The sequence below is a fragment of the Sinocyclocheilus grahami genome, unplaced genomic scaffold (assembly GCF_001515645.1).
Source record: "Sinocyclocheilus grahami isolate Dianchi unplaced genomic scaffold, SAMN03320097.WGS_v1.1 scaffold311.1, whole genome shotgun sequence".
In the NCBI taxonomy this organism is placed as follows: Eukaryota; Metazoa; Chordata; class Actinopteri; order Cypriniformes; family Cyprinidae; genus Sinocyclocheilus; species Sinocyclocheilus grahami.
The window spans coordinates 777,011-790,662 of NW_015505490.1; the positions used below are offsets into that span (position 1 = coordinate 777,011).

At 36.5% G+C, this 13,652-nt stretch overlaps 1 protein-coding gene across 2 annotated transcripts in view; it reads left to right on the top strand.

Moving 5' to 3' along the window:
• LOC107601722 (rho guanine nucleotide exchange factor 12-like) overlaps positions 1 to 13,652 on the top strand; it is an 80,140-nt gene that overhangs the window by 53,695 nt on the left and 12,793 nt on the right. For both annotated transcript variants that reach the window (XM_016293990.1, XM_016293991.1), the window contains exons 9-23: positions 432 to 530; positions 1,235 to 1,342; positions 1,489 to 1,617; positions 1,697 to 1,795; positions 1,876 to 1,986; positions 5,775 to 5,873; positions 6,786 to 6,828; positions 7,595 to 7,700; positions 7,806 to 7,931; positions 8,842 to 8,874; positions 9,517 to 9,634; positions 10,317 to 10,407; positions 11,229 to 11,444; positions 11,537 to 11,666; positions 12,375 to 12,410. In XM_016293990.1, the coding sequence (XP_016149476.1) occupies positions 432 to 530; positions 1,235 to 1,342; positions 1,489 to 1,617; positions 1,697 to 1,795; positions 1,876 to 1,986; positions 5,775 to 5,873; positions 6,786 to 6,828; positions 7,595 to 7,700; positions 7,806 to 7,931; positions 8,842 to 8,874; positions 9,517 to 9,634; positions 10,317 to 10,407; positions 11,229 to 11,444; positions 11,537 to 11,666; positions 12,375 to 12,410 (1,544 nt within the window). The remainder of the gene's footprint in view (positions 1 to 431; positions 531 to 1,234; positions 1,343 to 1,488; positions 1,618 to 1,696; positions 1,796 to 1,875; positions 1,987 to 5,774; positions 5,874 to 6,785; positions 6,829 to 7,594; positions 7,701 to 7,805; positions 7,932 to 8,841; positions 8,875 to 9,516; positions 9,635 to 10,316; positions 10,408 to 11,228; positions 11,445 to 11,536; positions 11,667 to 12,374; positions 12,411 to 13,652) is intronic.

Genomic DNA, 13,652 nt, shown 5'->3' on the forward strand with positions numbered 1-13,652 from the left:
TGAGAGGGGAGACTTAAGCTCCACCCACTATGTTTCGACACAGTTAACACCTTCACATGTCTTGTTAACAAAGATCTCTCATTCTCATTGTCTTGGAGAGCAGCATAAAAGTAGACTTTTATAGAGCAGAGCAACATGTCAGAGTTGTTAGGCTGATATTCGTCTGTTACCCTTTGACTGTGTGTGTACAAGATCTGATTATGTAGTACAGGGGTGCCCAACCCTGCTCCTGGCGATCGACTGTCCTGCAAAGTTTAGCTACAACTCTAATCAAACACACCTGCCTTTAATTTTTAAGTTATCCTGAAGACCCAAATTAGTTGCTTCAGGTGTGTTTGATTAGGGTTGGAGCTGAACTTTGCAGGACAGTCGATCGCCAGGAGCAGGGTTGGGCACCCCTGATGTAGTATATGAAAATGTCTCTTCTTTAGGGACTGAAGGAGGACTACAGCAGAACTCCCACACCCAAACCACTACGGGACATCCAGGAAGCCAAGAAGCACATTCCACATCAGCAGGGCCATACACATGTATGGCATTTCTGACCAGTTTCAATTCTGTTCATATTCATAATATCAGAAACACACTGTTAGGGAGTGGTCAACCAATTTTGATATAGCTAGAGAGACAGATTGTTTGATTATAAATATTTGTATATTATATGATAATAAAGTTTCCACAAAAACTTACAATGCAGCCATTTTCAGTATTGATAATAATAAGAAATGAACACCAAATCAGCATATTAGAATGGTTTTTGGTTCATGAGACAAATTCAATTTTGCCATAACAGGAATAAATTACATTTTAAAATATATTATATAATGTTTAATATATAAAATATTAAAATAGAAAAGTTATATTAAATTGTAATAATAGTTTGCAATATTACTTTTTTATTGTATGTTTGATCAAATAGATGAAGCGTTGGTGAGCATAATAGGTGGCTTATTGTTTTATCTTAATACAAATGTAATTCATAAAATTTTTTATAAATTACAAAAATAAAATATATTTGTAAAAATGTGTATTTTTGGATAATAGCAGCTTTCCCTTGTTTCTTATGCGATCATTTTTGGGCAAACAGTTTTCATAGGATGCCAATTGATCAATCTGATTGATATATTGCTTGACCATTAATTACACATTATGTTAGTTTCAAAATATCCTGAATCTGATTGAATAGCTTCGAATTATTAAGCATGTATTGACTGTATCTCAATCTATGCTTTAGGAGAGTCTGTGTCTCAGGAACAGTGAAGATGGCTTTTGGGTGCGTGAGGATCAATATAAGGGAGATTTCAGCCCAGAGGGTTTCTGGAGTGGAAGATCAGTGTCATCTGTAAGTGTACACTGCGCTCTCTTTTCTTTGAGATATCTTCACTGATCTCCGTTAAACAGTGGCACTTATCATGAGTGTACTCAGTGGCTTTTGATCCTTGCTACCCTGTGGTGTAATTAATTGTGTTTACGGTGTGTGATGTGCAGGTCCAGCGCCGGTTCTACCCGGCCTCTCCAGAGAGCCAACGGGACTCCAACTGTTCCAGTCCAAAGAGCATCCCCAGAGACAGCCTCAATTTCTGCCCCTCCCCTGAGGTCGAGGACGGTTTTGACCTGGTGAGAACCATTGCTTTTGACAGACCTTTCCGCCTGATTTCTTATGAGCATGATTGTCACACCTTTCTACTTCTCGTAGGATTCTCGTTTCTCATCCACCATTGGGAGCCCACCCTCCCGCCTGGCTTCAGAGATCATTGCTGCTGAAGATGATGACTTTGACATTGAGCAGGAGCAGGTATTTTCAGTTCCTTTCCCTCAGTGCAGGGACCGTGGTCTTAGTCACCTGCCTCTTTAACCTGATCTGATGTGTCTCAGGTGAACGGCCAGTGCAACTGCTTCCAGAGTATTGAGCTGCTCAAGTCTCGCCCTGCTCATCTTGCTGTCTTTCTGCACCATGTGATCTCTCAGTTTGACCCTGCACCTCTGGTAAGTTCCAGCAGTAATTAGCAGTGCTTGCTTAGGCAAGCAAGACTATTGCTATTGGTCATGCTTTCTTATGATTTTCACCTGACTGACAGTAAAAATGTCAACTTAAGTTGACAATACGTATCCCATAGATTTTGAAGAAGGGATTTTCAGGACTTTTGTTAAATTAGTTTTTTTAGACCAACTTGTCAAGCTATAAGCATGCCTGCGTTAATTCAGTTCACCATATGTGAGAATATCTGAAATTTTTTCACCATTTATTATTCTTTTCATGAGAAGAGGATCCAAATCTCAATACATTAATAGCAGAAAACATTGTTTGAAAAAAAATAAAACATAAAAGAGGGAAATTGTAGCATATGCAATATCCCACTGAAGTATTCATGTCTCAAGCTCTGATGTAACAGTCTGTTGCACAATGAATGCACGATAAACCACTCAGAAATCCAAACTGCATGTTTGGGCTAAGATGCACTGACAAAAATCAGTTTTTAATCAGACCACATATGAAGGATTTAATGTGGGGGTTTTTTCTGTTCAGACTACAAAAAAACTAAATTATTTTGAATTGAATAGGCAAAAAACAGATTTTTGATGCTTGTGAGAGTAGTGTTAATTTCGTTAACGAAGACTATGACGAAAAATTTTATGAAAAATGCGAGGTTTCATGAGTGCAGTTGCCAGTAGTGATGGGAAGTTCGGATCATTTTACTAACTCGGACCTTTGAGTCTCGTTCAACAAAATGAAAGAATTTTTTTCGTTCATATTAGCAAAATATAATTAAAATGTTACGTGTTACTTCCCTAACATGTCTACTACTTACGCAAACATTGATCACACTACAAACAATACAAAACTATAATGCTATAAGAAACAGAAAAGATTAATTAATTGTTTACCTGGGTCTTCAGTCTATGATTAGCTCACCTCATCTCTTATCTGACAAGTCTTCGGGTTTGAGTCTTTCGTTCATCACGTGACAGCCCCATAAGCGTTATCCTATGCAGTCTGAGCCGGAAAGAGAATTGATTAGTTCATCTCTCGAGTCTTCGGGTTTGAGTCTTTCGTTCATCACGTGACAGCCCCATAAGCGTTATCCTATGCAGTCTGAGCCGGAAAGAGAATTGATTAGTTAATCTCTCGATTTTTTCGAATCGTTCGTTCTTTTGTCACGTGACGTGATGTGAAAGATTCCTTACAAATGGGTGCATAGTTATTATTATTAGTAGTAGTAGTAGTAGTATCATTATTATAGTTATTATTTACTCTTACAGTTATGTGATGCGTTTCTGGTCTCAAATTGTAGCTTTTTACTTCTTACAGTTTATAAATGTGTAAATTTCTGTCATGATGGTTCTTTTCCATAACACTGAATGTTGTAACAAAGGTAATATGTCACCCAGTTTTGGTTATTATTATTAAGTCTCTTTCCGGCTCAGACTGCATTGGTTAAGCTTATGGGGCTGTCACGTGATGAACGAACGACTCGATAAACCCGAAGACTCGAAACAGGTGAACTACTTGACTAATTCTAGTAGGCTACAGAATATATAGGATGTTGCGCATGCGCGACTGAACGAATCACTCCCCGAGACGACTCGTTCTTCCCAAGTCACATTAAAGATTCGTTCAAAATGAGCGAATCGTTCAAGAACGACCCATCACTAGTTGCCAGATATCAAGAGTTCTAATCCCCGAATCAGCTTCGCTGTAAAATTGATACATTTTCTGGCCGGTGTGTTTTGCTTATTTTAAACAATCTAGCAACCATGCGCACGTGCTCGCTCCTCATTGTGGAAGCGCCGCTGCTGATGATCTGAAAACACCAACAAACAAGCTGGAGTTAAGCGATCTAAATGAAAGCGTCATTCAGCGCTGTGTTCTGTCACGAGATCTCAACTATATTGTTTGCAATTGTGATCGCTGAATAAATGCACTTACTCAATCACTGTTGTTTTGATAGAGAAATAGACTATTGCAATACTGAATACTGCTGTAAGGTTAATTAATAGTAGTCTAAAACTAGACTAAAATACTTTAGATTTTCTTGGACTAAAACTAAAATGTTGAGACTTTTAGTCGACTAAAACTTGACCAAAACTAAATAGGATAAGGTTGACTAAATATGATAAACTAACAAGGGCATTTTAACACGGCACTAAGACTAAAATGAAAATAGCTGACAAAATGAACACTATGTGAGAGCAAAGATATAGAGGTAGGTATGGATATAAAGATATACTACCAAAAAAATGATTTTTTTTTTTTTATCATTATCAATGTTGAAAACAGTTGTGCTGCTTAATAGGGTTGGGTGGTATATCGAGTTTGTACGATATATCGATATGTTTTTCTTAAACGATAAGTTATGAGGCAATAATGTTTATATAGATATACAGTAGTTTGATACGAGCGCATCTGTAAAATAGCGGAAGACAGAGTGAGTTGCTTCGGGAAGAGTGCATAAACCATATTGTCCTAAACATGAGATATGTTTTATATTGAGGGCTTTAAAATAACTGGTAAGATATAGTTATAGTAAAAAGCGGCTTGCCCCGTCAGATGCTCTGACTAGTTTATTTTTGTGAATTTAACTTCTGTTTTAAAGAGCATTATTTTTGTTTTTAGATTGTAATGTTGCAATGTTAGAATGTAATGTGATTTTTAACCCTTTTTTGGCACATAATATATAGTTATGATATAGCCTACATGGTTATATTCATTATATTTGTTTTTGTTGCCCTTAATGTAAACATTGTTTCACTGGACAACATTGGGCAGGATGTTGTTTGAACTTGTCTCCAAGATATTAATCAACGCATGGTTAGCTAGCACAGTTTTGAACAGTTGTGTACACACAAAAATTCAGTGATACAGAATAACTCCCAAAAAAAGTGTGCTTAATTGCAGGAAAAAAAGGTGTTCAGGCTTTTGAGCACATCTACCTCAAAATGAGGGGACCTATCTACTCACCCTGTAGCTATGAGAAGAGTGACACACAAATATTTCCTGATCATAAATGTAGGGGTGTAGTTAATTTCAGTCTCAGCCAATGGACTATAACATACACTTTTTGGTAGTGACATGAAAATGCAGGACCCTTTTTTTTAATTTAATTTTTCATTATACATAGTGTCATAATTTACAATGAAAATATAAAATAAATATTTTTTTTTTACTTAAAAATCTAAAATATATTTTTAAAAACAACAATAGAAAAAAAAATATATATATTTCAATATAATTTTCATATGTTGAAATTTAGGGGTTAGGGTTCGGGATAGCCACCTCCCAATTGAAAGTACCCAATAAATGATGATCTTATATCAAGCTTACTGACATGGGTTTCGATAGATAATAGAAGGATCTTTGTAAACATCTAAGATTTGAATAATTAAATATATATATATATATATATATATATATACACACCGTATATCGCAATTCAGCCAAAAAAATACCAATATATGAATTTTTTGGCCATATCTCCCAGCCCTACTGCTTAATATTTCTGTGAAATTGTGATTTCAATGTAATTTATTTGAAATAGAAATCTTTTATGACATTTATAAGTGTCTTTACTGTCAATTTTGATCAATTTAATGCATCATTGCTGGATAATAGTATTAATTTCTTTAAAAACTCCTGACCACAAATATTTGAAACTTAGTGATTATTGGTGACCATATCTGTATCATCAGTAATGTTTTAAATTTAAATCAAACAAATTTACAAATCTGTCTCAAATTGCTATTTATCGCTCACTGCTTCTAACTTCCCTCCACAGCTCTGCTACCTATACGCTGACCTCTACAAACAGACCAACTCCAAAGAAACACGGCGGATATTCATGGACTTCTTGACGTTCTTCATAGACCGGGGGGCAGTAAGTGGAGCTTTTCACACCTCATCTCTTCTCGCTCAAACCCGTCATTGTCTGCTCTGCCTTGGTATTATTTGGTCTGTGGACAAGTTGAGGCAAAAGCCTGTATCCACCCAGATCAACTGTGCCTTTTGTCCTGAGAAATTTTGATCAATTTAATGCATCATTGCTGGATAATAGTATTAATTTCTTTAAAAACTCCTGACCACAAATATTTGAAACTTAGTGATTATTGGTGACCATATCTGTATCATCAGTAATGTTTTAAATTTAAATCAAACAAATTTACAAATCTGTCTCAAATTGCTATTTATCGCTCACTGCTTCTAACGTCCCTCCACAGCTCTGCTACCTATACGCTGACCTCTACAAACAGACCAACTCCAAAGAAACACGGCGGATATTCATGGACTTCTTGACGTTCTTCATAGACCGGGGGGCAGTAAGTGGAGCTTTTCACACCTCATCTCTTCTCGCTCAAACCCATCATTGTCTGCTCTGCCTTGGTATTATTTGGTCTGTGGACAAGTTGAGGCAAAAGCCTGTATCCACCCAGATCAACCGTGCCTTTTGTCCTGAGAGGTGTGTGAAGGGTTACTCCTTTCCCAGCACCCTCAGGGTCAGGAAGCAAACACGCTCTCAGACAAACTTTTACCTCCATGGCCATCACATATTGTTGTTCTTGAACTCTGTGTGTTTGTGAGTGGGGTGCACGTCTTCCCTGAAGCAAATTTTGTTTTCTTTCTGCTAGATGGACGGGTAGTTCATTTGGAACTAGTGCATATCTTTTCCCACAGCTCTGCTGTTTTGTTACCTTGTTATTGTAGTGTTTGTAGGCCTAGTTGTTTTGTGGGGGGGGGAAATGTAAAACTTTTGTCAGAAAGCCCTTTTTAATTTATTATTTTCGTTCAACAGAATTTGAAAGTGGCTGTGCCTGAATCCATCTCCTCTGAGCTCGGTAAGCACAGTTAATTTTAAAACTGTCTTAATGGACGCATAAAAGTCGTTCTCACCCTCGCACTGTTGTTTGTGTGTTCATTTCAACATCCAACCACATAATCATTTCTCAGCCCTTTGTGGGAAACCTGCAATTGTTCAGAAAGTGCAAATCCTGTTTAACATTCACGTTGACTCTTCATGTAATTATGGATTTAGCTTCTGAAGCACTTGGTCACTGCCTGTGTGTCATGTTGACATTTCTTAAAAAGGCAACCTGTTTAGTGACGCGTACTGATGCTGTTTCTGTTCATGCAGGTTGTTTACTAGTCATGTGTGGGTGTGTTCAAATGTGTATTTGTGAGAAATATGTTTGTGTTGTATGGTCCTAGCTATAATTTGGGGGGAAATGTATGTATAAATCATGCAAATATTTTTGTTGTTGTTTGGTTTTGTTTTTTGTTTTTATGTTTTTGTTTTCTTTTAAATAAGATTCTGGTTTGTATAAAGCCATTATAAATAAGTTTTATATAAAACTATTTAACTCTATTATATGTGTCCCTATTTAGATAGCTTAATATACGTCTATGTCACAAAGGCAGTAAAGCGTGATATCACTTAGATTTTTGGATCAGCTAATGGTCCCTAAAATTTTTATTAAAATGGAAAAATATGAAAAGGATTTTGTGAGGGTAAGGGGCTAGAAAGAAATCTTAAAATAAAACAATGAAATGTGTGTGTGCGCTACATTTTTTTTTCTTTTTTTTTTTGTGTGTACATGTTGTCAGAGCGGCGGAGGCCAGAGCTGATTCCAGAGGAATTACACAGGCAATATATACAGACAATGCAGGAAACTCTCCTTCCGGATGTACAGAGAAACTTGGAGGACTTCAGGTCAGGAGTATAGACATTTTCATTTCATCACTAACCTGTGCTGCCACATTGCAGTCCTTCAGATTGACAGTAACACCTACAAAACAACTGCATCCACTCTTACAGGCAGAAGCGCAGTATGGGCTTGACCCTGGCTGACGTAGAGCTGTCTCGTCTGGACTCTCAACAGCTGGCTCTAGAGAGAGAGAGATCATGCGCTGAAAACATCCTATCCAAGATAGATGATGTTCTGTGAGAATCTCACACACTCTGTTAATCACTCCACATCAGGGCTGGACGATATATTGAATAGCAATGATACATTTGCAGTGATTTTGCTGATGCTATTAAACAAAACAATATATTTTTATTTGGCCATTAAGTTTCCCTCAGTTCATCACATTAGACTAGTTTTGCAATTAATATGTCTGGTTTAATCTTCAGTTGCAAAAATGTTAGAATTTAAATCATGAATGATATTTATTTATATATATTAAAATTAAGTATTTGTTTGCTTCTGCTTAGTTTCAGTGGCTGTTGAAAAAAATATCTTAAAATGGATATTAAAAAAAACCTCTTATCAAGTATTAGCACCCTTTATTTAAGTTCAATTTATGCATTTCAAACACCTAAATCAAAATTAAATTGAATCCCTTCAATAGACTAAAAAAATATTGAGAAATGTAGCTATATTGCTAAATAAAAATTATTTAGCTGTATTTGTATTACCCTTTTAGCCCTTTTTAATTTCAAAGCAAATACATAATATTAAAATATAAATTTAAAATTGTCAATAGACTAAAAAATGTAAAAATTATTTAGCTATATTGTTAAATAAAAATTTAGCTATGTTCTCAAATAAAATTTAAATTATATTGTTGTCACCCTTTTAGCACTTTTATTTATCTATTTCAGAGTAAATACACATATCAAAATATACATTTAATATTGTCAATAGACTGAAAATGTGAGACATTGTTATACTAAATAAAAAAATATTTAGCTTTATTGTTCTCAGTGCTTTTAACCCTTTTCTTTATGCATTTCAGAAAAAACTACATAAATATCCAAATATATTCCAAGTATCATCCAGCCCTACTCAAAATACTCAAGATTGTCTGCTTAGTAACTGTCCTCTATCTTACACATTTGTCTCTTTTAGGTTGACTTCACAAACCGCAGAAGAGGAGAAATTGTGAGAATTTTTCATGTTTTCTTTCGGCAAACCTCGTTCATAATGATCGACAGTAAAGACATTAAGGATGAGGGTTGTTTGATCGTGCATAAAGACGTTGCATTGGATTTGTTTGTAAATTATCAGCCTGGGGTGCACCAGCGTATTGACACTTGACACAAATGCAAGATGCTGCAGAACAGAGCGACTTAATGAGATTTCTAATCTTCATGCATTTCCTAGTCCTCATTTACCAGAATGTAGGCAAACATATTTGAGATGTCATATGGAAACACCACAAGCCTGTATGATTTATGAATGTGAGACATATGTGAGAAGATAGATGGTGAACTTGTGTGCATGTGCACTTAAGTTTGGAGACATACAGGTGCATCTCAATAAATTAGAATGTCGTGGAAAAGTTAATTTATTTCAGTAATTCAACAAATTGTGAAACTCGTGTATTAAATAAATTCAGTGCACACAGACTGAAGTAGTTTAAGTCTTTGGTTCTTTTAATTGTGATGATTTTGGCTCACATTTAACAAAAACCCACCAATTCACTATCTCAACAAATTAGCGCTGTGCTGTGGTTACTAAGCTTGGACAGGGAGTGAAAAAAAAGTTCAATTCAGCCCTAATACACAGTTTTGTCTTTTCCAGCAACGCCATACAGTATGTGATCTTTATGTACATGAAGCATCTGGGAGTTCGGGTGAAAGAGCAACGAAACCTTGAGTCCAAACGAGTTCGAATAAATTTTCTTCCTTCCAAACTAAGGGTATATGCTTGTACCGTTTACTGCCACCTCACATTTTCACATTTCTACCACATAACTCTGTTCCAAAACCTGACTTCCTGTCTACACAGGTACTTACCTTCTGTGAGGGATCATTCTAACGGAAACTCATTCGACTGATTTGGAACGTTCTTTGTAAAATACTTTGACATTAGTATAGTTTTGTGTTAGCATATTAATCTAATAAATAAAAAAAATAGATAGCATTCACAAATTGATGTCATTTTTTGGTTTTCGTTAGATAATTGTAAAAATAATTGTAAAATAAAATTATATATTACTATTGTGCTGTAAAATAAATGTAAGAAATTACATTTTTAAATAAATTTAATATTTTACTGCATTGCACAGGAAGATTTTGTGGCTGTATTGAAGCGTATGGAATCACTTTAATTTGATGCATGTAAATAAACACGATCCACGCAAGCTGTCTATAATGAAAATTTTTCTCATCTTGTATGTACTGTAATTTATCCTGTTACGTAAATGATACATGTAGTGTGGCATAATTATATTGCCTTCATGGCTGGAGCACGCTAATAATGTCTTGAAATGCTCCCTCTATAGGCAGTTTACTAGGTTTTGGAACAGAGCAATTATCTTCTCTGTCTTCCCATGGCAGTGTCGTTACCCTGAGGACTGTTGTTTTATCCTTCCTGAACAGAAAAGCAAAACGGAGAAGGAAGGGGAGGAGAAGCTGAAAAAGCCTTGCTTTCCCAAGCCTTGGTGGGCCAGTCGCATCGATTCAGTACCGTGTAAGTCTAAAGTAAAGTTCTACAACCTGCAGCTACTGAAGACACAGCTTTGAACTTTTTTTGTGGATTCAGATCCAGCATTAACCAGTGGCTGGTTTGAAAAAATTTACTGGACATGTATTTTTTACCAGCTATGAAACTGTCTTTGATGTTTTTACATTTTTAATGTTTTTGTTTTTAGTTAACATGTTAAAACTCTGTCTACATTTATTTGTTAAAATATGTTCATTCTGCAGTCAAATATACGCTACCGTTCAATAAGTATTTTAAAAAAAAGAAATTAATACTTTTATGTAGCAAGTATTGATTAAAAGTGACAGCACATTCATTTTGATATCAAATAAATGCTTGCTTTGAACTTTTTTTGTGGATTCAGATCCAGCATTAACCAGTGGCTGGTTTGAAAAAATTTACTGGACATGTATTTTTTACCAGCTATGAAACTGTCTTTGATGTTTTTACATTTTTTATGTTTTTGTTTTTAGTTAACATGTTAAAACTCTGTCTATATTTATTTGTTAAAATATGTTCATTCTGCAGTCAAATATACGCTACCGTTCAATAAGTATTTTTAAAAAAAGAAATTAATACTTTTATGTAGCAAGTATTGATTAAAAGTGACAGCACATTCATTTTGATATCAAATAAATGCTATTCTTTTGATATTTCTATTCATCAATGAATCCTGAAAAAAATAATGGGTATCATGGCTTTTTTACATTTTTTTACACAACTTTTGGTAGTGTAGTTCATGTTAGGCCTGAAAGCTTGCTGAAAGATTCATATTGATGGCAAATCTTGTTTGGTGTGTGTCTGAGCAGCTGGGAGGGCCGGGGACAACATCAAGCATCGGCCTCAGAAGCAGATGTCTCAGCCAGCTTTGGGCGGGTCAGAGCTGATAGAGGGTGGACGTCTGCGGGGCAGTCAGTCGAGTGAGGGCTCAGACCTCCTACAGAGCCCGAGTTTTATCACCTCTCCCCCCTTCAGTGCCCCTTACAGTTCACCGTCAGACCCCTCTGGCAAGGACCCGGAGTTTAGTGAGTATTGCATCTCCATCTCATTCATCTGAGTGATCGTTCCTTTCATTTCCTGGACATGCCGTCTGAAACGGTCTCTTGTGTGTCCTCAGATATGAGCTCGTCTGAGGTGGTTCCCCGGCTCAGTGATGGGCAGCAGTCTGGAGATGTGCTGGACAGCATCTACCCACCCTGTGAAGACATCCCATACAACATTGACCAGCTAGATGACGATGGATTCAGGTGCCTATTTGAAAGCTTCTGCAGCAATTAATCTCTGTTTCTTTATTATTTCAGTCTCAATGCGTGGTCACATTTAATGTTGTTTGGTGAAATTTTGTCAGCAAAATCTAGCCATTGCAGTAGATATCTGCGCAATGGAGAGTTTCATATGTGGGCGAAAAAGTTCACCATGCAGATTTTGCTTGTGATCATGTTGTTTACATATTTTTGTGCCATTGACCAACAGAAAGCTGCTTGGTTTGAAAGTGAACTTGAAGAGTAAGCAATGCATGAAGCTCTCTTGACTATGGACAACGGACTGTTGTTTATTTTGTGCCTGCAAAATTTCATATCAATTTCTCTAATGTGACCACGCTATTAGTGTCTGATTGTGAAAAACTAGTAATTCAACTTCTATTTCCACCTTGTTGAGAATGCATGATTTGTTGGTGTCGTATCAATATCTGCTATTATTACGTTTTGAATGCCTTTGCCACTCATTTAAAGTTAATCTTTTAAATAATAAAAGTGTAATGACACTGTTAAATATAATCTTTATAAAATCTCAAAATGTACGTTAACTATAACTGTACATTATATTGTTGTTGTCTAAATTCATTTGTAGCATTTACAAACCAAATGCCATAACATGACTTATATCACCCAAGATTTTAAATCAGTGTGGTCACTTTGTGTCAATGTAGTGAGCAAGTATGTCCTGTTTTTCAGACTCCTTGATGTGGGCACACCTAAACTGAGTAGAAGGTACTGGTCACTGGCTGCTGTCAATCACCCACATCACTCTATACACTGTGTCCTATCCAAAAGCAACAATCAATAAAAGCTATTTCTTTTTTCCCTAACAAGCTGTGATGAGGACATTTTCTCCACTGCCTGGTTTCTGTTTTGTGCTAGGCTGCCATGTCATAGTGCAGTCTTATTTGTTTAAAGGGGTCATATGATGTGATTTCAAGTTTTCCTTTCTCTTTGGAGTGTTACAAGCTGTTTGTGAGTAGATAAGATCCCTATAGTTGCAAAGACTAAAGTCTCAAACCCAAAGAGATATTCTTTATAAAAGTTAAGACTGGTCCACGCCCTCCTAAAACGCCTCGTTTGGGGAGATTTGCAAAACGCCGCCCAAATGTTCACGCAAAGAAGGAAGGCGCCGTGTAACTTTATTGTTGCTGCCACCGCCGCCATGTTGTGAAGACGCTGTGTGTTTCGTTGCGAAAGCAGGCTTTCAAAAGAGGACACGACTAGAAATCAGTGGTTAAGTTGTATTTACAACACTGTTCCAGAACAGTTCAACCCAAATATTAAGATCTGTGCAGCGCATTTTATGGAGGACTGTTTCCTGATCCTGGGAGAGTAGCCTACAATGCCGGTTTTCTGACAAATAATGCTGACTCACAGCCTGTAAGCACGTTTTCATATTTAAAGAATTTGCCACTGATGATTCAAACATGAGTTTTGAGCAACGTAGAGTAGCGCTTGTTGTTTGTAATTTCTCCGATCACAAATGCAGACATGGTTTTATGTTTACGCAGCGCGATGCAACGCAACGTGTAAAAAGACAGTATAAGTCATTGTAATCCGTAATTATGTTCCCACTGGGTGCAACAAATGCCTCGTTTAAAATGGGTTTTAATGTTTTTGTCTCGTCGCTCCGGCCGGACAGGGCATCACAATATGGTAAGGGGCATAACATTTCCATCACACGATTGCGGTGTTCAACCAATCATAACGCACTGGATAGCTGGCCAATCAGAGCACACCTCGCTTTTCAGACCGATGAGCTTTGTAAAAATCGACGCGTTTCAGAAAGGCGGGGCATTGAGGAGAAACAATAATGTACAGTATGTGGGAAATAATGTGTTTTTTTAACCTTCGCATAAACACATTTCATTACACCAAATACACAAAATAATGTTCTTTTTAGCAACATCATATGACCCCCTTAAGTATACCCACATTAAGCATCAAATATCGATTGATTTGGCTGAGATT